General features: G+C 28.7%; 2 protein-coding genes across 3 annotated transcripts; one reads left to right on the top strand and one right to left on the bottom strand.

Annotated features, from left to right (window-relative positions):
• Positions 1-14,036: 14,036 nt before the first annotated feature.
• On the bottom strand, positions 14,037-21,098 carry Fu (STKc_STK36 domain-containing protein fused). The gene is made up of 7 exons (XM_074252525.1): positions 20,869-21,098; positions 20,138-20,397; positions 19,539-19,863; positions 17,914-18,388; positions 16,080-16,790; positions 15,081-15,265; positions 14,037-14,802 (listed from the first exon to the last, which is right to left on the bottom strand). The coding sequence occupies exons 1-7, from the start codon at positions 20,977-20,979 to the stop codon at positions 14,761-14,763; spliced, it is 2,109 nt and encodes a 702-aa protein (XP_074108626.1). The 5' UTR covers positions 20,980-21,098; the 3' UTR covers positions 14,037-14,760.
• A 130-nt stretch (positions 21,099-21,228) lies between these two features.
• LOC141533578 (ATP-dependent RNA helicase DDX42) lies at positions 21,229-26,623 on the top strand. Of its 2 annotated transcripts, none has more exons than XM_074252523.1 (7): positions 21,229-21,368; positions 21,445-21,975; positions 23,362-23,902; positions 24,818-25,046; positions 25,132-25,889; positions 26,063-26,191; positions 26,316-26,623. In XM_074252523.1, the coding sequence occupies exons 2-7, from the start codon at positions 21,473-21,475 to the stop codon at positions 26,484-26,486; spliced, it is 2,331 nt and encodes a 776-aa protein (XP_074108624.1). In that variant the 5' UTR covers positions 21,229-21,368; positions 21,445-21,472; the 3' UTR covers positions 26,487-26,623. The 2 variants fall into 2 exon arrangements, with proteins under 2 accessions (XP_074108624.1, XP_074108625.1); XM_074252524.1 differs by having other exon boundaries at positions 21,235-21,372.
• Positions 26,624-26,703: the final 80 nt, after the last annotated feature.

The raw sequence follows: 26,703 nt of genomic DNA, 5'->3' as shown, positions 1-26,703 counted from the left end.
AATTTTTTTATACAAAGTTAACTAACAATTAAAATAAGTAATTGGTCCTTATTACACGGCATCGCAAGTACCTTGATCAATAGAAATAAGAACCTAATAACTTATAAAATCAATTACATTATTAAATTTTATTTGAGGCGCAAAGACTGTAACAATAATTGAAATGTCAGTGTGCATCGAAAACAAAGCAATAGCAGAAATTACTCTATTTTTATTGTGCTTTATAACAAAAACAATTACACCAATGAAGAAAGTTAATTTGTTGTTTGGTAGTAAAAGTAAAACTAAATCGCAAAATCAGTTCAAGATATCTGCAGTAAAGAACTGTATGATTATATTTATAAAAAGGGAAGGAAATAATTGAATTTTCAAAAAAGTTACAACACATAATTATTTATTTGAAGCACACAATATATTATTAACAAAAATTAATTTAATTAAGAAAAAAAGTACACGTAATTTGAGTCAAAAATAATTACTCTTGACTACGACAACCGTTGCATATCCATACTCCCGGAGGCTCTTCTTTAGAGCACTGTACATGCGAATATCTTGCACACTCTGAACACATAGCTGAGTTGATGCGTCCATTCTTTTTGCAAGTACTGCAGTACCATTCGTCAATTTTGGATTTGTACCTTTTCTTTGCTGTAAATCGGAACCCTTTTTTTCGCTTAATTGCTTTGCCAGTTTTTTTTTTGCAACATCAATTGGCTCAATAACAGGATTATTATTGGTAACCGCTTTGAAATCTTTATTATTACCGTCCTGCGCTGTCGACTGCACAGCCATTTCTTCCAAGGCTTCAGTGGATCTGCTGGATAGTTTGGATGGTTTATACAAAGGGGTTATACAAAGATAAATTATTTGTCTGAAGCGCGCTTGCCGTTAGAGAGTAGTATGGTATAGCCCGCCAGGGGTCAGTTAGGTATCAGCATTAGCTATTCCCTGGGAAATTTAAATCTAATATAATGTAAAAGAAATGTTAATTTTTTTTTGTTCAATTAGTAAGAATAATACTAACAATTTCACATGTGGTTGTAAAACTTTAAAAATTTTTTTTACAAGTACTAACTTTAGATTTATTTAAAAATTATTGTCTAACTAGCTTATTGCTAATTTGATATTTATCGTACAATGAATAATATGTATAATGTTATTATTTGCAATGTCGTGAATAGTAAATATCACTCAGAGGTTTTATAAGGTAAAAAAGACCGTCCATTCAATGACCCTGTGTTCCGTCGTACAACTAGTTTTAGAACATTTTTTGAATTAATTTAGAATAATTTTACGTTTTTTATTGCTTGGGCAAAAATTGTTGCTTATTTAGCAAACAGCATAAATAATATATTTTATTTTTACATTTAAGATTTAAATCCGTATTTTTAAGTGGCTTTTTTATCTACAGGGATTCATTCATTTGCTCAATTTTATTTATGACTGTAAAATTCCCAGTTCTATGTATTACATTAACAGGCAAGACTATTTGCTGCTGTTTTCTTATATTTAAGTTATTTTGCTAGCCTTAGAATAGTAAATGCATTTTTTTAATGATGGGTTTTTCTTGGTATGTTTTCTTAAGTATTTTTTTTTATCTGCTTATGGCCATAAATTTAATACTTAGTTTTATGACGGTCTGGGTTTCGTTTTTGGGTAAATTTTGTATTTTTAATCTTTTTATTGTCAACTAAGTTTAGAAATATTTTGTAAATGTGCCGCCCATCCGGGTAACATCCTTGCACCCGTATCGTCCTTCCCTATCTAGTTTCCGAACTGCATTGCCTGTAATTATCCCGCCTCTGAATTCCTTTCCTGATTAACCATTCGTTGCCAAATTTTCCTACCACTAATTTTCCCTGCTTGTAGTTGTAACGCCTCTAGTTTTTACTTTTCTTGTAATAAGTTTGTATTTTTGTCTGTTGGTTATTCTTACACACTTGTAGCGCACAGTCGCATTTTTGGTTTTAATAAACTTTATAGTTTAACTCAACCTCATGGTTTTTACTTGATGCAATATCTAATTTATTGTATCGTGCTTATTTGTTGTAACTTAAACGTTTTATTTTACAATCAATTAAGACAATTTATTTGGTATAAAATATATTTTTAATTTTATACGTAATTTCAGAATACTCGCGGTAAACCAATCGCGAGTCAAAACACCCTGGTTAAAAATATTGATTGAAAAGGATTAAAAATGATGAAATGTAAATACTTTTCAATTCTTTTTCATGTACATAAAGATATACAATTTACATAGGGCAACTGCTTTTCAATACTTTTCAGTCAATATTTTTATTCAGGGGAATTGATAATAAAGAATTGTTTATTTACTACTGCAACTAAGCAGTATTAATTGTTTTTACAATAAAAGGTTGTTACTTATTGCAATCATAGATCAGAAAATATAGATGGTTGAAAAGCTTATATATTTTCATTTATATAAAAATTTCCTGTCACAGTGTTGATCTACGATGGACTCAGCGACTACTTAACCGATTTTAATCAATTATTGTTTTATTTTGTGACATTTGTTGAGACTTGAAATGTAGGATCAATTTTATTACTCTCTGAAAGTAAATTCGTTCAATTTTATGTTATTGGAATAGTAAGTATGAAAACTAAATCAAAATCAGTAGTTTTAAAACGAATCGGCTTAAAATTTTGTTAGTGTATGGTATTTTGGCTATTAAATTAATTACTTCTTACAAATTTTACGAGTTAGAAGATGCAAGTTCACTTAAGAATTAGTATAAAAATCACTTTTTCATTTGTGCAAATTTACCCTTCAATTAAGATAACATCTACTAATTCAAAATGTGACCTTTCCACTAATTATAAAAATTGATAATTACTAATTTCTAATAATATACTTTAGACATTTTAAGAAACTAACTATAAACCATCAATCAATAGTTTTCATTAATTCAATTTTAGAAAGTTACTTATCAAATTTATTTAAGTTGCATCAAAAAGTACGCATCTACAGCTATTTGAAAGAATTTTATTATTTCATTAATTTTTACGATCCTGCAAGTTTTTATAGACTTTCAGAAAACTACTTCCATTTTGGGAGCCAAATGGCCTTTCTTCCGATTTGCAGTACTACCTGAAGTTAGTATAAATAATCAGAAAGCAGGTAAACTGAGTTACCCTAAAACGATTAGTTCCGGCAATGGATTGGGTCTGAAGGGTATTGGTGTAAAAAGTTGACGGTGAGCAAATGAAATAGTCGACAAAATGAAAACCGAATGAGACTCCGCCTCTCTAATATATGTAGAACTAGAATTATTCAGGGTGACATAATATAAAGATTCAAATGATTGAACAATTTTCTATAAGGTGCCGATAGGCACTGAATATTAAATTATATCAGAAATAAAGAATTGTTCCTCTTTGAAACTACTCCTTTTAGTGTGATAAAATTAAGATTAGAAATTATAAATCATGCATATCTAGACTGTGAAACAAAGAATCTGGAGTAATAATAAAGGATCTGATACTCTGATTACATTTTTAAATAATTTTTAGTTTACTGCCGACAAGCAGTAGATGATAAATTCTATATAGGGAACGTATAACTATTTTTCTGCCTTCCGGCCGGAAAGTGGCAACTTTCTGGCCGCTGCGCTAAACGAAGTTGCCTCTTTCCGGCTCCGTCGAGCACAAAAATAGTATACACACCTTGGCCAGTAAAAAAGAAAGCCTCAGATCACATGTTTGTCAGCCTCGGCTTTGCCTCGGTCAACAATTACATGTAATCTGAGACTTTTCTTATTTTACTGGCCTAGGTATGTAATATACTATATTATTGCTTACTCATATTTATCCTAGTTGATTTTGAGCATAGAAAACATTGATTTCACTCTTTAGATCAAATAATACTATTATTCTATTGTCTGATTAAATTTTCTAAATAATTTTTAGTTTACTGCCGACGAGCAGTGGATGATAAATTCTATATAGGGATCGTATAACTATTTATTATTACTTACTTATTTTAATTGTTAGATAACTATGTATAAAGAAATTATCATTCATTCTACTCATTAGATTAAATACTACAATTATTTAATTATCCGACTGAATTTTTAAATAATTTTTAGCTTACTGCAGACCAGCAGTAGATGATAAATTCTATATAGGGAACGCATAACTGTTTATTATTACTTACTTAAATTAATTGTTAGGTAAATCTGTATAAAGAAATTATTTATATTCTAGGCGTTAGATTAAATAATATTATTCAACGTTATATTATTACTCGACGAGCTCAAAAACATTGTAATATGTTAAATTTGAAGCGCTTAGGTATGGTATGAGAGGGAAGTTGCAGGGATGGCCTTTACAGTGAACCGTTTTCCAAATTTTTTTTTAGTAAATTTCATAGAAATCAACTATTGTATTTGTCCTCATGATGCAACTTTTGAAAAATTTTGCTATATTCTGAATCAGCTCGACGAACTGAGTCAAAAAATACCTATAGTTTAAAAGTTAATTTATGTATATATATATATATATATATATATATATATATATATATATATATATATATATATATATATATATATATATATATATATATATATATTCACCTCCTAATAAAACGACATTCTTACTGTCAACCGACAGTAAATGGGAGTTTAATCGTTCATACGAATGAAAATAGGATGAATTGCTTTACATTTTTAGTTGACACACATAATTAATAATTTAATTACACAAAATTGACAAATGATCATTGGACTATTAGAATGAAAACCATTATCGACTTCCTAAAAAAAATTTCATTTCTACTGCTCAATAACAGTAAATCAAAAACCGTTGAAAAATTTGATAAAAATATTCACAGGTTCTTTTTTTTCTGATTAGGAAACCAATATTGATATTCCTTCGGCATAAAATGAATTATGAAAAAAACAAATTGGCTAAAATACTTTATTTTCTACTGCTCGTTAACAGTATACCTACAATCTTTTAATTTTTGCAGAAATTTTGAATAGTTCTTGTTTTCTTGCAGATAATGAAAAGGATCTTCATTTTCTCGAGTCACGAACATCTAAAATTTACGTTAGTCTGTAAATAAAAGTGTAGGCTCCTTTATTACTTTAATTCGAACTGCGTTGTAGCAGTAGACTAAAAATAATCGAAATATTTTAAAAGTGTTGAAGGCTTTGTTGGTTTCTTATTAAAAAACTATCATTAATTTCTTTTCTATTTAAAAATTTCTGGATTGATCAACGTTTAAATTAAAAAATGATTGTGAGCCCTCTCAGTATTCCAAGTATTCCAGTATTCTCTTATTAGAGCACAATAATTATTTTTTCCTTGTTTTAAAAATTTTTGAAAATTACATGGACTAATAGATATGTTGGTAGTAAAAAAATAAATTCTCTCTAAAAAGTATAATAGTTAGCTGCAGATGTCCATTTAACAATGGATTTAGTCATAATGAAAGTTTATACTTAAATTAGTGTATATTTTTATAGTTACTGTGTCTTCGCAGTAACATGGGTAGAGCCGGGAAAATTCTAATTCAGGATTAATTTCTTACATATGTAATTATTTATTAATTTCTTACATCTAATTATAACTCATATTTTGTTCGAAAGATCATACTTGTAGGATGTTTAGAGTGTACTGAAATGAAATTTCATTTAGAACACAAAATTATTTATTTAAAAATCAATAATACAATTCAAATTAAACATGAAAATTACAACATTTGCTATAAATTAAGAGAGAACTGCTTTTGCAAAATCATTTCTATCTTTAACAATAGGCCTGTTATAAAAATCACAATAAGTAAGTAATAGTAAATAGTTATACGGTCCCTATATAGAATTTATCATCTACTGCTGGTCTGCAGTAAGCTAAAAATTATTTAAAAATTCAGTCAGAATATCAAAATATTATTAATGAATGTTATTCAGATATTCTTCTTTTTCTTGGAGACGCTTAATACTTCTCAGATTATTTATTAAATCTAATCCATCAATTTCATCTTCTCCAATGCATTCTATAGCGTCATCTAATTTATCCTAAAATTCGATGAATTCTGCACTATCATCTCGATATTTTTTTTCGGGAGTTTTTTTAATATATTTATTGAGTTTTACAGAATCTTTCACCACTCTGCTGTCAAACGCTAAATATTTAAGAATTGCTGCAATAAAAATTTTCATATATATAATAATTTACTTTTTTTCAAAGTTATAGTTATGAATACTTCTCAACTTAGAAAAAATCTAAAGATAATAGTCCCAAAGGATTTTGCTTAAGAAAACGTTTGATGAAAAATAATTGTTACTTACAAAATAAACGATTAGGATGCGGATTTTTTGACAGGTGCATATTTAATGTCCTGTGGTAAGACTCAATATAATTATTAGTTCGATCAGCTATGGAATTATAGATGGAGAAGTTTTCAGGTTTAACTATTTTGAGCCAAAACCGGTTATAATAAGCAAAAAGCTCATCGAAGTAATCTCCAAATTTTTCCCATGTCGCAGTTTTAATTTTTTCGAACGTCATTTTAATCAATTTGAAGGTTAAAAGTGCTAGAGCAATAAGCTGCTTGATAACAATATAAATTTCAGGGTTTGTATCAGGCTGGATAGTTTTTTTATTGATCAGACCCAAGTCTGTACATTTTTTCATCAGAGCCTGAAAAATAAAAAAGATTAGAATTTATCTGTTCCAAAATGAAATCTAAGAGATGTTACATATCTCGATAGATTATTGAATTTAATATAATACATTAATTGTTATGATATTATAATAAAGAGATTTCCTTTCGTCGTCGGAAAATTAAATACTTTTTGTATTATGTATATCGACAGTAATATAAAACACATTTATTTGTTTTTTTTTTGTATTACCACTAAATACCCGCAGGGTTTTTTTCAGTACTCATATAAGATTGGTAACAAATGCATAATTTTTACAAGGAACTTCAACTAAAAATAAACATCTTTTTTTGTTGTTATTTTTATGCCAGAATATTACCATGTTAATCTGTATATTTTTAGTTACTTCACTTACTATTGTTAATCATCTTTGTCAAAGTGATATTTACTAATTTACTAACTGCGAACCTGAAGTAATGTAAAAATATATTTATATTCTTTGTTAAAATAAAGGATTGATCTGTTCAATTTTTCCGCTTATAAAAACATTCGTATCTTAAGAAATTTACTATCGAATTCTTTAATAGCAATATTTTATATTATTTTTTATCTGAAAGGAAGAATTCTTACTACAGAATGAAATTTAGAGAACAAAATAAAGAACTGCGTCCCGGCAGTAGTATAAACTACTCTGAATTCTCATTAAATATTAAAGAAAATAATTCGGAGGATCTTTGATTGCTTGTTTTTTATCGTAATAAATATTTTTTCAAAAACAAATCTTTGTAGATTCAATACTAGATAAAAAACACGGAATTATCAATACGAAATCAATAATATAAAAAAATAACCAAGTTATTTGAAAAAAAGTGTATATAATTTTTATACTTACTTAGGCATAGTGAAAGTAACAATGATTTACTTCAATATCAGGAAAAGCAGCTTCTATAGCATTGTGGAAACCAATTTCGAAATCCGACATGTAGCTAAAAGGATTGAATTTTGGGAAATTTTCTTTCATGAATGCGAATACTCTACTGTAGCATTGTTCGCCTTTGTTCGTCATTATTGCCCAAAAAATGGGTATGGCCTGTGTACATAACAATATTTATATTTATTTAATAGATCGGATGATGAAAATTTACTAATAACAGAAAAATATCATTTTTATTTATAAATCGAGCGGATTTAGTTATTTTGTATAAGTAAGTGCACTACGTAAAAGTAGCATTACGAAAAAAAAATTATTGCAAAAACGGAGTATTGTATCATGACTACCCCCGAGTTACTACTAATCATTCATGCGTTTAAAATCAAACTATAAATTTGCATTTCGGCGTTTCTGAAAAACCATTAATTTATATTTAATATCATAAAATAGAGATTCTTACTGCGTACACGCAGTAATTACCGCAACAATGTTCTTATTTTTAAAATCAAATATTTTAGAGCAGACAAAAATGATTGCATATTATCTTAAATACTAAATGAAATTTATTCCGTTAATAAAAAAGATGAAACTTACAGCACTCGTTCGTTCTGAATTCCCTTCAATTTTGGTCATTATTGTCAGAAATTGGATATTTTTTTTATTAAAATGTGGCACTGCTTCAAACGTTGCATCGATAAAAATTTCTTGAACAGTTTCACTGAGTTCATGAAGGAGATCTTCATGATAAATATATAAGTTTTGTGCATTTTTTCTTTTATTATTTGTCACGAAATCAAACTTTTCATAATGAGTAGAGAGTTTCCACTCATTATTTGTGCCATAACACAGTGCCGTATTATTTATTTCTAATCCTAAAGATTGCACAAAGGTGTTAAAATTATTTACATCACTACATTTTAAACTCGTTGTAAGAGGCTGTTCTTGTTTTTTATAATATTGAATTAATCTCCTGCTTGCTTGATAACAGTGCCGTGTTGCTGCATTCGGATCACTGTAAATTATAAATTGAAATAGACCATATTTTCTAATTCTTTCTTTTATTTAATTAAAGAAAGACAACTTATAGAAATAACAATCAAAGATCACATAAAAAAATACAGTGTAGAAAATTTTTTTACTTGATTTCTGAAGTCATATACACGCTTTTTGTAGATGCAGCGAAAACCTTACTGTATGTTTTCAGGCTATTACGGAACTTCATATCTTCTATCAGATTATGATCTGGATCGTGATTATGTATATAATTATTTTTACTGGGAATATAAATCTCATCAACAAATTTACCACTAACCAGGCATTTTGTTGAGGGATCATCATTTTTCGGACGAAATCTTTAATGCATCTCACATATCTGTATTAAAATTAAACAGATTTTTTTAAAAATTAAAATTTATTATCAGAATATCGTTTTTAATTATAAAGAAATCGAATAATTACTTGCTATAAGCATAAAGTATTCTAGAAAACAAAAATCGATATCTATATTATATATAAAAGTTCGAGTAGATGTAATATCCCGTCATTTTTAAAACTGAAATTAACATCTACTGCCTACTCGAAGCTCCATAAGAGATCGACATTGGTTTGGATATTTTCATAAAAAAACATTTTCGGGTGATTTAAACTTCTTTAAACAATATTTATTTATATTCATTTACGATTTATCGTCTTATAAGCAAAGTCTTTATTAATAATTATTGAACCTAGTACTAAGCTCTATCCACAACTTTAATTTATAGCAAATATTTCTATTTCAATGATAAAAAATCTTTAGTAAAATGAACTTATAAATTTACTGCGTACCCACAGTAGAATCAAATCTGATTAGTTTTTAATTTCTATATGAAAATAATAAATTTTCGGTAGGGATTTTAAGACACTTTTAGATTATTAAGGACTTTACTAGTACTGCGAACCAGCAGTAATTTGAAGAAATAAACAAACATCTTATTAATGTAGACTAATGTTGCATTTTTATGCTCCGTTTATGCAGAACAACCCTAACACACTCGATACAAATTATATTGAGTTAATATTTATTAAGTCAATATTACTTACGTGACAGTTTGGTCAGCTTTATTAATTTTTGAATCGCTTACGGCATGATAAGAAAATCCTCCTGATACCTATTTTCGTTTCCACGCTTCGGCCTTAGGATTTTTACGATTTTCTTTTTTTTTATTTTGTTTATATGGATCCATTATAAATTATAAACAATAATTAAAAAACAACACATGCAATTGAACGAATAAGATCGAAGGGTTTACTATAGAGCGATAAGAACGTTAATCCGTTAATAAATAATGCTAAACAAGATAACGCTAGGGAATAAGAATCGCTTTTCAATTGTTTAAAAACGACGCCATTATTCTTTTTACTGCTGAATCGCAGTATAAGTATTCTTATTAATTACCTTATTAATGTTAAATTTATTATTTTCTTATCAAATCATACTTACCGTTTTGATGAAGTAAGAATGAATTAATTGAATTCAACCATCCACTAAATAAATAATTTGAATATTTGATAAAAGTAACTCGTTATTATCTATAGTTATTAGAATCATTAACAATAAAATGTAAAATTGAAAAAAAAATTTTATCTAAAATTATAAAATTCCTTGAAGGTGTATTTTTATTAACGATCGTTTTAATTATAATACAAAATAAATTGGTGATTACACTTATCGCACAATTATATACGATTTACTTCAATAGTTTGTTTACTGTATGTGCGCAGTAAATATGATTTTGTCCCTTTGATTGATTATCGTCATGGAATTATTTTTTTAAAATAATAATAATAACAATGATAGCTCATAATTATTTAAGTTTAAGTTTATCTGCAAAAGAAGAACGAATCTTAGTGACACAATGATGTTTTTTATTTCTGTATCAAATTACTCTTACTGTCTCGGTGCAGTAAGTGATAATTAATTGATCCGCATTATTTCATGACAATTGTTATTAATTTTTTAGAATAATCTTAAGGTAAGCAGCATCAAAGATGAAAAATCAAAAAGAAATATTTGACTTTGTTGTAGTTTGAAACAAGAAACGCAAAATAATTATTGCTGCCTTCACGCAGTTAATACGAGTTTATTATTATTATTAAAATCACAAATAATTATAATTAAAAATATTTGTTTAAAATAATTTTTATTATTCCCACTTATTATGAACATAAAAACGAATTGGACATGAAAATATCAAAACATTTTTTTTTTATCTCGAATAGAATTTTTTTTACTGCCTTGATGCAGTAAAGGTAATTTAATTGTTTCAATGTTATGAATAATAATATTACAATTATTTATAAATAACACTAATAAACTATTCTTTTTCTGAATTTTTATGAGTATGAAATGAAATGAAAATATATGGAAATTAGATGACCGAGCTTCGCTCGCCTTCGGCGAGCGAAGCTCGGTCATAATTATAACGATTATTTTGTTCGAAAAGATCATACTTGTAGTAACGTTCTAGTACGCAATATTTATCACCAACTTCAGATTATAAAAAACAAAAGTATATCAAGCTCCATCACGTCGACACTCACCTGTTCATTACGTTTTTGGTGCGCTTAGAAACCACACGTCACTAGTAAACAAACTTTTCTTTTTTTGTCAATTTTAATCTGTTTAATAATTTATTTCATTTCTTTGTGAGTGATAAAATTAATATTTACTATGAGTAAACGATTATATGAAGATCCGATTGATAAGCGGCATCTTTATGAAGAAAAATTGAGGAAGTATCAGAAGTTGTTAGATGAAGTTAATACAGCTTCTGAAGACGGTAAATAATAATTGATTAAATAGTTATCAATTTAAATTGGGCAATTTTCTTAAGTTGTACCTTTTGATTCAATCGTTTGATTAGAATCAATTAAATTTTAATAGGAATTTTTTTCCTATTAAATGATTAAATTAGTTAATAATTCAATTTGGGCAATTTTATGAAATTGTACCTCTTGATTCAGTCAGTTGATTAGAATCAATTAAATTTATACGGAAATTTTTTTTTTTCCTTTGCGTCAGAAGTTTTCTCTTCTGGTAGCTTTTATAACCTAGATCTTTCTGATTTTGTAGGCTCAGACAATGATGATCTAGAGACTGAGATCTCTGTTGGTGATACTCAATCACAATTGACATCAAATGCGGAGCCTCAAGAGACGATTGATGATGATAATCATCCAACGAAGCTTAGTGATAAAGCTTCTGAGTTGCTTGGTCTCCAAGCGTCATTTGAAAGATCAATCTTTCAATTTTCATCCTGAGCTGGTCGCTTGTTGGAATGAAATTTTGAATTCTGGTATGGATTCAAAGGTCAAAAAGACGTTTGAAGAGAGAATTAGCTTCTTGGGCCTTTAAATAAATTTCAAATTATTTTGGTCAACCACAAGTTGATTTATTTGCATCTGCTGAGAATAAAAAGTGCGATTATTTTTGTTCATGGCACAGGGATCTAAGTGCTTCTTGTATTGATGCATTTACTATTAAGTGGGATGATTTTTATTTTTATGCTTTTCCTCCTTTTTCTCTGATTTTAAGAACTCTTAAAAAAATTCAAACAGACCAAGCTTGTGGTGTTGTTATAGTCCCAGAGTGGTGTACTCAACCCTGGTATCCTCTTTGGTTATCGTTATTAGTAGAACCTCCGATTGTCTTTCAACCATCTAATAATTTACTCCTTGATCCTTCTAGGAGGATGAATCATCCGCTGGCCGAAAAGTTAATGCTACTGGCAGGGAAATTATCCGGGAATCCTTTAAAAACCGTGGTTTGAAAGAAGATTCTATTAATTTATTGATTTCTTCCATTACTCCGTCAACTGAGAAACAGTATGAGAAACCAATAGTTGATTGGGTTTCTTTTTGTAATAAAAATAAGTATAATTTTTTTAGTCCCAATGAGCAAATGGTCGTTGACTGGTTAGTAGAAAAATTCAACGAAGGCGCGTCTTATAGCTCTTTAAACACTCGTCGATCGGCGGTATCTTTTTTATGCGGGGATTTTATTGGGATATTATTGGGAAAATAATCTGAGAAGTATTAAGCGTCTCCAAGAAAAAGAAGAATATCTGAATAACATTCATTAATAATATTTTGATATTCTGACTGAATTTTTAAATAATTTTTAGCTTACTGCAGACCAGCAGTAGATGATAAATTCTATATAGGGAACGCATAACTAGTTATTATAACTTATGTATTTTAATTGTAAATTAACTCTGTGTATAAAGAAATTATTCATTGTACTCATTAGATTAAATGATATTATTAATTATTATTTTGTTATCTGTTTAAATTGTTAAATAATTTTTAGTTTACTGCCGGCAAGCAGTAGATGATAAATTCCACACGGAGCGTTCTTCAATAGTTCAATTTTCTCTTATTTGCTAGCCCTAAAAGTAAACATTATCATTTCATTTTATATAAATTTTGTCGAGCCTGTAGAAAGCCTAAAAATTCAGTCTCAAAGGACTCTAACTGCCATCTATTATATTTTGTAGCCACTAATATGTCCCACAATAGTTTTCTATTTACCGTCATTCCTTTCAGTTCACCGCATCGGCGCTGCACATCTAGTCTCCGCTATTCAGTGGTTCTCAGTTATTCCCAATTCTCTCTCATTTTTTTTTTTTTAGGCCGCATTTCGCCCATCCGCTTTAATAAATTAATAAAAATAAAAAAGTTTGGAAAATCCAAAAGTGCACGGCTCATAATGCTCATTTAATTATTAAATAATAATATTAATCCTCTAAATTAAAATACATGATAGTCTTGAAGTTAGTCAAAAGTCGAAACTCGCAAAAAACGGGCAACGATTCATTATTGGTTAAAATTTAAGCGCGCGCGTAGCGCGCTATTCGAATTTCTAGTACCAAATAAATTACAATAAAAAAATTCTTTAAAAAATTTACATTGATTATTTTTTTTTTATTTTAACATTTAGAATTTTTTTCATAATAATTTAATTGTTAAAAACGTCTAATATCAGATAACTTCAGTTGTAATTACTGAAGTTAGCTATCAATTGTTAATTTTTTAAATTTTTATAATAAATAAATTGCAATAAAAAAATTGTTTAAAAATAAAAAAGGAAAATTTTTTGACCTATTTTGATGTTTTTTCCGTTTCTAATACACTAAATCAATTTTTGAAAAGTGTTAAATTAATCTCCATTAAATTATCTTGACAATAATATGCAAAATATCTTGATTTCGTGAACTAACAAGGCTATAATAATAAAAATAGTTGCCGAAATAAGACGAAAAAAATTTTTCGATCGTAAAGCACTCTTTGATGCTTCGCATCATGAGTCGTGAAAAATTTTTCTTATAATAAAATAAATTATACAATAATCAAATTTTATTAATAATTTTATTTACATTTACAAAAAAAAAATTAAAGTTTATTTGATTATAATTTTTTTAACAAAAAGTACTTACATATGAATGTCATGATCGGAAATTAGCAGACATCTAGCAATTCTTGAGATTTTCATAACAAATTAATTACAAAAAAAAAAATTTTTTTTTAAATTGGCACATAGTTTTTTTAAATTTATTCAGCTGAAATATTTTTGCTAAATTTTTTTCATTGTAACTTAATTGTTATAAATGTCTAAAAAATTGTTACATGTCTGCTAAATATACCATAATATAAATGGAATTAAGTTTAGTTGTCAATTAAAAATATAAAAATTTTATGATACTGAAAAATATCTAAAAAAAAAATTTTTTTTTTTGATATTTTGATTTAAAAAAAAAAAAAAATTGTGTCTTCTGGTTTTTTTATAGTTAATATTTCATGGCTATTTATTTATTTTTTTTTTAATGTTCAGATAAAAATATTTGTTAATGAAATTTTCATTTTTTTTCAGGTATTCATCAATGCCTCGAAAACTAAGCGAAATATCAAAAATGTTATTTCTAATCTTCATTTCATTTGGTCCTAAGAACTGTACAATCTCAGTATCTATAATTTTTTTAAAGATTTTAAAATAATTTATTAGTTAATTAAAAATCAAAAAAATGATCAAATATCTCTAAATTTCACGAAAGTTCATAAAATTTTAAGAACTTTTTTTTAGGTACTTAATTTTAAGAATATTTTTATCCACATATTTATCACAAACTTTGTATGTATTTAAAAAACTAGTCTTGTTGAAAATTAAGTACAGTGTATGAGCTCATTAATAGTACGACTCGCCACCTGAAAATACAAAAAAAATTACTTGGTGAGAAATAACTCTTAAAATGATACTGAACTCAGCAAACATCTGTACAATTTTTGGTTTTATTTAAAATCTAAGTTAGTGTAGAAAAAATATTTCAGAAAAATTTTACTTATAGTTTTTAAAAATTTTTACATATGAATTTTTTTTATTAATAAAAATACTAAAAATTGTCAAATGTCTTTTTTTCCAGTGTCATCTTTCAAAAATGTTTGTTTTAATTTAATAAAAATTAAAGAAAAATCCAATATCTTACATTTTTAACATTATTATCTTCATCATTAGTTAAATTTCTCAGCAAACTTTCCAATTGCCTGTCCCAGATCTGCTTGAAAGCCTTTGACCTCAACCTTCCCAAAAGTCTTATCAACGTGCAAGTTCTTGACTTCAAAACAACTTGTCTGTGCGTCAATAATTTACTTAATTGTTCAATAGTTTCACCTGCAATTCAAGCCATTATCAAACAACTATTTAAGAACAAATAAAATAATTGAAAAAATTATATTCTACTAGCGACCTGTAGTCACTATATGACTGCCGAGATTTAGGGATTATGAACAAGAAAACTTTGGTTTAATGATTTTTTGATATTATTAATCACACTATACAGAATTTAAGTAATTTTTAAATGAATTTTAATACTAGTGGCATGACAGGATCAATTAGAGATAATTTAATGTACAAATGTGACAGAAGAAATTAATAGAACCAACAAACTATTAAAAACTTCTTCAAAAACTTAACATAAAAATTGACCATCACTGAAAAATATATAAGACCGTGAAAAGTGTACAAATTTTCATCAAAACTAATCAAAACTAATAACAAAAATAATATTATGCTAGTCACAAAATTTTCCTTACTCTCTCAATTATTTAAATCATAAACGACTATTACATCGCTGAAAAAAATCAAAACCAATTTACGATGTAATAAAGATATTCCCGTTGCAAAATTTCTCTTAGTCATATTTACATTCTTAAAACAAAATAAATAAATAAACAAATTTTGTTTGCCGCGAAGTTCGAATCTATTTATAAGTACTTCGAAAACTTATCATAATAAATTAACTATAGCTGGAAAAGCATATGAAACGGTGGAAAGGCACAAATTACGGTCAAGACTTTTCCAATGATATTAAATTTAATTTAAAAAACTAATTTTATCATATAAATACGCCGGATAAAAAATTTTTCTTATTTTTCTCATTATGTAGATTAAATGATTAAAAAAATATGATTTAATAATTACTTACTGCGTTGTCCAAAAACGACTTTTTCAACCAACTCAACATTTCCCGGCAGTGATCTCAAAGTATTATTGAGAATCGCCAGCAAATCAGCAACAATTCTAACTTTTCTTCTCTCCAAAGTCAGCATCTCCCTGAGCAAGTTCACTCCGATTATATCGACAGCTTGACAAAACTGGTCCAGAAACTTCTGATCGCTGTGAACCAGGCGACAGAGAACCAACATTGAAGACTCTAGTGCTTGCAGCTGTTCTGGCGAAAGCATTGAAGCTGTCTTGACATTCCCGCAGTCTCTCCTTACCAGTTCTTCGTGGTCTTCAGCCTGAGCTGCTTGTAGCCGCTCCAAGATTATGTTCATCGAACAAACCAAGTTCGGAACGACTTTTACGTCATAGTAAACCCGCTGGATCCTGTTCAAATCCTCGGGAGAGATCGAGCAGACAAAGGGAAGAGACAGCAAGCAAGCGATGTATTCAACAACTTGACTGCTAGCTGATAAATTTCTCAGTGGAGAAACGAAAATAGAAACACAGTTTTCTTCAACAAGAGAAGTGATTTCTCCCTCGATTATTTCTTCGATCGACTGCTGGAGGAAGGCCAACCATTCGTCATTTTCTATGTGCTGATCCACTGCTCGCGCGTCCCAATCAGGAAGTTTTTTTGGACTCTGGTCACTTGTCTCGCAATTTTTATTGTCAAAGTCAAGTTTTTCATATCCTGTTGAAAACGAATATTAGAGGATAGTAAATCTAAATGTCCATATCTTCGCGCTTGGGCTTATGGGGTTACATGGATTTCACGGTTTCAAAAAATCGATTTTTTTTTAATGTTTTATTAAATTCTACAACATCTCTAGAAAGTTTCAAATCGATCCGAATAATAGTTTCGAAAATACAGTTTTAAAAAGTTGCACGCTCAAGGCGCTGTTGTATTGAAACTCAAAACTTTGAACGCGTTTTTCTCAAAACCATGTTTTCAAAAACGGTACCCACGATTCCTCGAGAACTACTCAACCGATCTTGATGAAATTTTAAACAGGTCTCCGAGATATAATTTACAAGGCCTTGAACGGAAGATTTTTTTTTCTTTTCAATTACAACGATTTAAAAAAAAAAATTTCGCGAAATTTTCAATTTTTTTGTAAAAACCTCTGCCAAAAATCCAATTTTCATTTTTTTTTTCTTCCGTTCAAGACCTAGTTTAAAGTCTTAACTATGGTACATATATTTTTTTTCACTTCAAATGATCCTGCTAGGAGTTCTACTGCTCGCCGAAAATGACGTCATATTAGCAGAGATTTTAATATTATTTTTTCTAATTTCAGCAATCCCTTATTAAACATGTATCTTCAAGATAGTGATAAGTTTGAATAAAATATTTCATTTTTTCTATTAAAAAAAAATTGTTGAAAATAGACCACTTTTTCCCGGAAGAAACCCATGTAACCCATTAAGGTATACAAAATCTAAAAAACCCAAGTACGTTTTTTTATATTTTTCCTTTGGTAATAAGAAAATTATAATAAATTTAATTATTAACAAACTTTAAAAAAAAAGTCAGCCGTCTGATACAATTATACTAATTAATCCTTCAATTAAAAAAAATTTTTTCTCACATAAATTTAATTTTTTCTAAATGCGTCTTCTTTTATAATTTCAAAAATAATTTTTGACTGTTTAAAAAAAAAAATTTTATGAATTTTATCCCCGACGGAAATTCCTTTTTCTTATAATTGCTCCCATTAATTTTTGTCTATTCCTGTCTATTCTTAAACATAAATTCACTATATTCTTGATTTTCTTCAAAAAATTACAATTTTGACAATTATCCAGTAACTTACCAGTAAAATCATACAGACTGTTAATATTCTCGTTTCCCAATTGCTGGCTCATACACGCGCTGTCAGTGCAATTTATCTCAGCAGCTTGATTTGCTGACAACAAATCACTTTGAAGAGAAGCTCTGAGGCTTAAATTACTCAGCAGAACGTCAACACTCGCTGTAGATCCCGAACTGGTTCCATTTTGCCGAGAATTGTAAGCGTCAGCAGAAACAAAAGGGTGAAATCTATTCACTAGAGGATAAATTGGCTGGGAAACACATCCTTGGTGATTGTTATCTAACGTGCAAGATTTGTTGATAGCTCTCATGGACAAGTGTTCAAATTGCTGCTGCTTCGCGTGAGCTTCTGAACTAGACAAAGGCGCGGTGAATGACGCTGGACTGTCTATTATTAGGATCCGATTTTTCACGAAAGGATGCTCCAGTAAGTCTGGCCAGGTCAGACGTTGTGATGGAATTTTTTCTAGTAATCCCTGAGAATGTCAAATTTATCAATTATTATTAAATGAAAAATTAAAATTGATGAACTAGGGCAAATGAACCAAATATTGATCAGGCAGCATAAAAACTTAATTTTAAAAAATTTAGCAATTTAATTTTAATTTCAGCACGTAATTATTCATTTTTAATTATACTAGAAATTTTCACATGCACATAAATATATGCAGTTGTTATAAAAATAATTAAAAAAAAAAAAAAATAAGTTTCGTACAAATGTCAAAAAGTTGTGAAAATTAGTCATTAAAACTTAAGCTCGCAGTGTTTAGTAAGTACGTTTGTGATCAATTTTTATAAAATTAAATACTTTATAATCAATAAATATTTGTCAAAATAATTGAATATTAAAGATTAATTATCAATCATTTTCGTAAGAAAAACCACATTAATAATTGAAGTAATACTCTGGTCTACAATTGGTGTAAATTATTCAATGTACCTAATATTAGTGTAGATTCAACAATTGATTTAAGGGGGTATTCTCATTCAGAAATTTGGAAAAATCGATTTTGTTTGTATATTTTCATAGTATAATTTTATAAGAATATGTCCCTAGAAGGATTTTTCGGAATTTGAATTGTTTTCGGAGTTACAGCTAAATTTAGTTAAGAGACTCCGGGTGCGCGCGACTTGTCTTCAAACTTTAAGCGCATTTTTCTCGGAATTACTTTTTTAAAAACGGTGTACATAATATCTCAAGTTCTACCCAACCGATTCACTTGAAAATCTACACAGAGTTTCTTCATACATTAGAGTATCGCACTACGAAGCGTTTAAAAAACAAAATTTTTTTTATATTTTCAAAAAATTCTGATCTCTTATACCAATTTTATCAAGTATAGTATAACTATTTCTAGTATGTATAACCCGCAGGCCTTATTGCCCTACTGTAGTAAAATAAGGCCTATTCGAAAAGTTTTCGAAAAAATTTAATTTCGTGTTTGTTTATGGTGAAAATTACCATTACTCCATTATTTTTTATGGCTAATGTATCAATTTCAAAATTAATAATACATTGCAATAATTAAATAAAATATTTTCGATTTTTTTCAAAATTTCCCTTAGCTAGGCCCTATTACTCACCGGTACCTTAATTATCAGATGTAATAATTTTTAATTTATTACCTGTAAGAAACTTTGACAGTTAGCAGAAATAAATTCCGGCCATTTTATAGATTCAAAGCGAATCAGTCGAACCAAATGAAGGATTGAAGTTGTCTGAAACGGAGGGGTGCCAACAATCATCTCATAAGCGATGCAACCCAGAGACCACAGATCAGCATTGTGGTCATAAGGGTACTCTTCTATCAATTCTGGCGCCATGTACAGAGGAGTTCCTTTTATTGATGTCAGAACGTGAGTTCTTGTGCTCATTATCCGAGCGAAGCCAAAGTCACATAGTTTCGCTGTGCCGTTTGCTTCCAGAAGAACATTCTGAGGCTTCAGATCTCTAATTTTGACAAGGAATTATTTTTTTTTTAATTTAAAACATTTAAATGATGTAAAAATTAACAGATAGTTAGTAATTTTTAATTTTTACTCAATAAATAAATTAGTATTAAGAAAATATGTAAAAAAAAATTACACTAATAGTTATTTAAAATTTCGGCAAGGGAAACTTTTTATAATAATTTGTCTGATGAAAAAAATTGTATAACTCATCAGATTTCTACTGATTTTAGTATTATTATTTAATGTAAGTCAAATTAAAATTAGGTAACTACCTGTGTAACACTCGATTAGAGTGCAAATAATAAAGCGCCGACACAAGATCGCAGATAACTTTTTGAGCACGATCTTCAGTAAACCTTCCCGTTTTACCCAGGATTTCATAAAGTTCTTTGTCAGCATACTCTGTCACTACAACTATTTCATCGACAGTTTCAAAAGAGTCTATCATCCGCACAATATTCGGGTGACTCAAGTACCTCTGGATCTCACATTCTTGACGCAGACTTTTCAGTTCTTTACAAGAACGTCCTCGCTGAAAAATAATAATAATAAAATATGATACTTAAATCAGCAGACATCTGTGACTTTTTTTATTTTTATCACAAACAAATTATAAAAAAAAACTATTTTTTTTTTTAATTTGCATTTGTAATTTTTTATGACATTAAAATTAGCAGTCATTTTTTAATTTTATTTAGCAAGCAAATCTGTTCCAAAAAGTAATTTAAAAAAAATTGCATTTTTAATTTTTTAAAATTTCTAAAAGTCAATTTTTTTTATAAATTTTTTTTTGCCATAACTTATTTGTTACAAAAATTCTTAAAATTATCAACTATCTACTAAGTTAATTTTCATAAAATTTTTTCATTATAACTGAGTTGTTATAAAAATCAAAAAAAATGACAAATGTCTGTTTATATCACTATCATTAAATAAAAATAATAAAATAATTAAAATGTAATAAATAATAACCATAAAAAATTAATAATAATAGTTTATTTACCTTTCGTATTCTTTTGACAGCAACTATTTCACCATTAGCTCGCTTTTTCGCCTTGAATACTTGCCCGAATGAGCCTTCACCAATTTGACTGAGTAAGTTATAGTTTTCCATATTTAATTAATTTTCTTAATTTTTCAATAAATTCTTATACTTCCACTCATTTTTTGTTTATTTACATTTACATACAATTACAGATTTCACATAACCTTCAAATGTAAAAACTCTTTTGCCCGTCAGCTGTCAAAAATAAATTTTTTAAATTTAATTAAAAATAAAATCGTAAGACAGCGCTAGTGTTCAATTTTAATCTCGCGACACAAAAACACAAGAAAAAATTTCTGTTCTAAACTATACTTGTGAATCGTCTTAACCTTAAATCAGTTAGTAAATAATAATAACAATATTTAGTCAATTAAGATAAAAAAAATTATATTTAAATGTCAAGTATTTGAAAAAATACTCCATTTTTGACAGCTGTCAAAATAAATTTAAAAACACGTGTAAGTAAGTTCAATAATATTAAAAAAAAAAAATTTACATTATAATTATTAATTGATGATTGTTGGTTATTTTTAGTTAGTTTTTATTTTCTCTGACATAAAAAATGAGTTATCAACGAGGTGGAGGAAACAAACCACGAGGTTTCGGATTCACGAGCTTTCAAATGGGCTCAAAGCGATCTGGAGTTAATATCCCGCCACCCGCGTCAATAAACACCTCGTCGTCATTGAGCAAGCAAGGTTATCACACGATGAACTCTATCACGGAGAATGCACTGTCAGCTTGCTGGGGCATGCCCAAAAAGAGGACCAAAACCGAAGATGAGTACTTTGAAGATGATGATGAGACACCAGCGAGTACTCTGGAGTACATTCCAGCTCCAGGTTCACCTACTTATGAGTTGATGAAGCAGAAGTCCAAGAAAAATGACAGTGACAGTGAGGAAGATCCTCTGGATGCTTTCATGGCTGGGATTGATGCTGAAGTTGAAAGGAATAATAAAGCTGCGTTGGCTTCCACGGCAGAAGATTCCGATAAGCAAGACAAATCTTACAAGGGGGTTAGGCAGGATATTGATGAGGAAGATAATGAAGAAAGCTACTACAGGTATGAAGAAATAAATGTTTTTATTTTAAGTAATAAATACGATGATAGAAGAATTTATTAACTATTCATTAATTCATTGATTTCGAAACAATTAATTCATTTATCAAATACTAACAACCTACAGTCACTATGTGACTGCCAAGATTTACGGATTATGAATAGAAGAGTTTAAATAATTTTTAAATGAATTTTAAAAATACTAGTGCCATGACAGGATCAATTAGAGATAATTTAAAGTACAAATGTGACGGAACAAATTAATAGAACCGACAAACTATTAAAATCTTCTTCAAAAACTTAACATAAAAAATTGATTATCACTGAAAAATATATAAAACCGTGAAAAGTGTACAAATTTTCATTAAAACCTTTCTGATGGTACCAAATTTAACTATAAAAATCTCTCTCAATTATTTAAATCATAAACAACTATTATATCGCAGAAAAAATATCAAAACCAATTTACGATATAATAAAGATATTCCCGTTGTAAAATTTCTCTTAGTCTCTTAATTATATGAATTAATGTTATGACATACAACCACACTCACATTTACAAAGTAAAATAAATTATTTTATTAATTTTAAGTAATTGTATATACCTTCTGGTTTCTACAAGGCTGATTGTAACTTTTTTACTTTTTTACTTATATTGGACCTGAGCAAGTCCTACCCGACTATGCTTCTTTAAGCTAATGCCGGGTTTACGGAATAGTTTTCCTGTAACTTTTTCCCTATTCTCATCTTACTGTTGTTCTCCACTTAAGTAAAATAAATAAACAAACAAATGACGTTTATCACGGAATTTGAATCTATTTAGAACTACTTCGAAAACTTACCGTAATAAATTAACTAACGTAAAAGACCCAGTTATTGACACTGGCCTAGTTATTTGACACTTGCAATTTTATGCTAATTAAAAAAATTATATGTTTTCAAAAAATCAATTTTCTTGAAATTTATAATTCAAAAAATTATATTTATTAATTTATTAGAGCTGATTTGTTTTTTTTTTTTTTTTTTTTTTTTTTTTTAATTAAAGTAAAATTGCAAGTGTCAATAACTAATCCAGTGTCAATAACTGGGTCTTTTACTTTAAATTGCTGGAAAACATATGAAACATTGAAAAGGCACTAATTTTGGTCAAGAATTTTTCAAATATTACTAAATTTAATTTAAAAAACTATCATTATAATTATGCCGTAGACAAAATTTTCCTTATTTTTTTAATCATATGAAGAATTAAATATTTTTTTATCAACAAAAATTTATTGAACTATATAACGTTAAAAAATCATTTATTAAAAGTTAATACTACTTAATAAATATCAACAAATTTTTTTATGATTACAATAAATTTTTATCAATAATTTTGAAACCCTTTAGGTATATGGAAGAAAATCCAACAGCGGGATTGCAGCAAGAAGAGTCTGACACAGAGATTGAGTATGACGAGGATGGAAATCCTCTAGCCCCACCAAGAAAAAAGGAGATTGATCCTCTACCGCCAATTGATCATTCAGAAATCGAGTATGAACCTTTCGAAAAAAATTTCTACAATGTCCATGAGGACATTGCGTGCTTAACAAAGAGCCAAGTTGATGATTTAAGAAAGACTCTGGGGATCAGAGTATCTGGAGCAGCTGCGCCGAAACCGGTTGCCAGTTTTGGACACTTTGGGTTCGATGATGCGCTGATAAAAGCTATCAGGAAGAATGAGTACTCCCAGCCGACTCCAATTCAAGCTCAGGCGATTCCAACCGCGTTGAGTGGTAGAGATTTGATCGGTATTGCCAAAACGGGTAGTGGTAAAACCGCGGCTTTTATTTGGCCGATGCTGGTGCACATTATGGACCAGCGAGAGCTTAAAGAAGGAGATGGTCCTATTGGATTAATTTTAGCGCCTACACGTGAATTATCACAACAGGTATTTTTGTTGTTCTTACTTTTTTTTTTAATTTGTTTCGGAATTATAAGCAATTAAAAGGACGAAAAAGTTTGAAATCTAAATTCTGGTTTTAATACTGAAGATGTGAAAAAATCATTGGATATCTTTTTTTTAGGAAATTTTATTTTTTATAAAAATGGCCCTTATCAGTTTCTCCGTATTTCTCATCAAATTCCTTTAAAATAAAACATTAATTAAAATTTTAATCCTAAATTGTCTATAATAGTATATTATAGTTTAAAATATCGCGTGAGAAAAAGTAAACGGGTGCTTGGCTACAGGTTAGTAAGGGTCGACGCTAAAAGGATGCATAACTAAAATTTTTTTGATCTATGAAATATTTTTATTTCTAAAAATTTATTAAGAATTAAATAATGAAAAAAATAAAAATATCAATTTTTCATGAAAAAAATTTTTTTTTATAAAAATTATAAAATAAAAAAACCGAAATTTACTGATTTTTTTTTAAATCTTTTTCTTGGATTATGGGTACGACATAAATCAGAATAGTTTTTTAAATTGTTAATTTTTTTATTTTTGGTAATTTTTCTAAAAAGGCTTACGATAAGCATTTTAGTAAAGTGTTAAAAAAAAAAAATTGTGCGTCCTTTTACATTTTGGCATGCAATATAGTTAAAAACGTCAGTGTAACATTAACAATTCTTTTCTGATTAACACAAAATTTTCTGTGCATATAGTTTAAATGTATGTATATCTATATGACAAAAATAAAATTTAAAAAAATCAATTTTTCAAAAATTTCAAGTGCAAATAATCCCCCTTAAAATTTTTTATATGATTATTCAATTAAAAAATTTAAAAATAAAGAAAAAGTACCAAGAATCCAATAATTTTAGTTGAAATATTGATTGTTTTTTTTTTTTTTTTTTCTAGATCTTCCATGAAGCTAAAAAATTCGGCAAGATTTATAACATCCAAGTGTGTTGCTGCTATGGAGGAGGAAGTAAGTGGGAACAAAGTCAAGCTCTGGCTGGTGGAGCTGAAATTGTAGTCGCTACTCCGGGAAGAATGATTGATTTGGTTAAAATGAAGGCTACTAGTCTTAGCCGGGTTACTTTTTTGGTACTCGATGAAGCTGATAGAATGTTTGATATGGGTTTTGGTAAGTTTTTTTTTTTTTAAATATAGTTATCATTTTTTTTTTTTTTTTTTTTTCCCATTTATTAACTGAATAATTTAATTTACAGAACCACAAGTAAGGTCAATTTGTAATCACGTAAGACCAGATAGGCAGACACTGATGTTCAGTGCAACCTTCAAAAAACGAATTGAAAAATTAGCGCGTGACGTTCTAACAGACCCGGTGAAAATAGTCCACGGTGATGTAGGAGAAGCTAACACAGACGTAACCCAGCACGTGATAGTTTTCAATAACAACCCGACTGGCAAGTGGACCTGGCTGCTGCAGAACATTGTCGAGTTTCTGAGCGCTGGGAGTCTGTTGATATTCGTAACTAAAAAACTCAACGCCGAAGAGCTCTCTAATAATTTAAAGTTGAAGGAACACGAAGTGATGCTGCTGCATGGAGATATGGACCAAGTTGAGAGGAATAAAGTGATTACTGCATTTAAGAAGAAGGAAGTGAGTATTCTGGTGGCGACTGACGTTGCAGCACGTGGTCTGGATATTCCTCACATCAGAACAGTGGTTAATTATGACATCGCGAGGGATATTGACACTCACACTCATCGGATTGGAAGAACTGGGCGTGCTGGGGAAAAGGGTACTGCTTATACGCTAGTCTCTGAAAAGGACAAAGAGTTTGCTGGACATTTGGTCAGGAATTTAGAAGGTGCTGATCAAGAGGTTCCCAAGAGTTTGATGGATCTTGCGATGCAGAGCTCTTGGTTCCGTAAGTCCAGGTTCAAAGGTGGAAAAGGAAAGAGTTTGAATGTTGGTGGTGCTGGATTAGGATTTAGAGGTAGACCTACTTCATCGAATCAGGTAATTTATTTATTGTGAATAATTTTTTTTTTTTACTGTTTAAGACAAAAATTTTTTAAATGTCAATTTAAATATAACGTGAATTTTTTCAAACAAATTACTATTATTGTTATTATTATTATTATTATTATTATTATTATTATTATTATTACTAATAAATAAATTATTTATAGAGTGGAGGATCAGGTTCATCAGCGCCGAAGGACATAAGTGAAGTTGTTAAAAAATTAGAACGACATGGTCCTTGTAGCGATCGATTATCTGCAATGAAAGCCGCTTTTAAAAGTCAATATAATACACAAGTAATGATTATCTCTATTTATTTTTTGGTGGTCTAATATTAAATTAAATTAAAAAGAAAAAAAACTAATATTATTTTGTTAATTTAATATGAAAAATTAATCAATAATATAATTTATTTTAAAGTTTCGAGCGTCTTCGGATCACACGTGGGAACAAACAATTCAGCCACCTTCCGTGGTGATGCCACCACCACCACCTCCTCCGCCAGGACCTGGTTCCAGATCTGAAAAGCTCCAAAATGAAACGCCTGAGAAAAGCGATCGTAAACGTGTGAGGAAGAGTCGATGGGAGTAATTATGTTAATATAATAAATTAAGTGATTAATCAATAATACATAATTTTTTCTTTTAAATATTATTGACTCAATCATCTGTTTTTTATTTTAATGTGGAAGAAATATTTAATTAATAAATATAAAGTAATTAATAATACGATTTGTATAAGTATATTTTTTTTATTGTTAGTCTCATATATCTACAGTTGAAAAACAGCATCCAGTAATTAATTTAAT

The sequence above is a fragment of the Cotesia typhae genome, unplaced genomic scaffold, assembly GCF_013202065.1.
Source record: "Cotesia typhae breed Kobodo isofemale line unplaced genomic scaffold, CoteBio_Ctyphae scaffold_121, whole genome shotgun sequence".
NCBI classification, from domain to species: Eukaryota; Metazoa; Arthropoda; class Insecta; order Hymenoptera; family Braconidae; genus Cotesia; species Cotesia typhae.
This window is presented reverse-complemented; position numbering and strand designations above follow the sequence as displayed.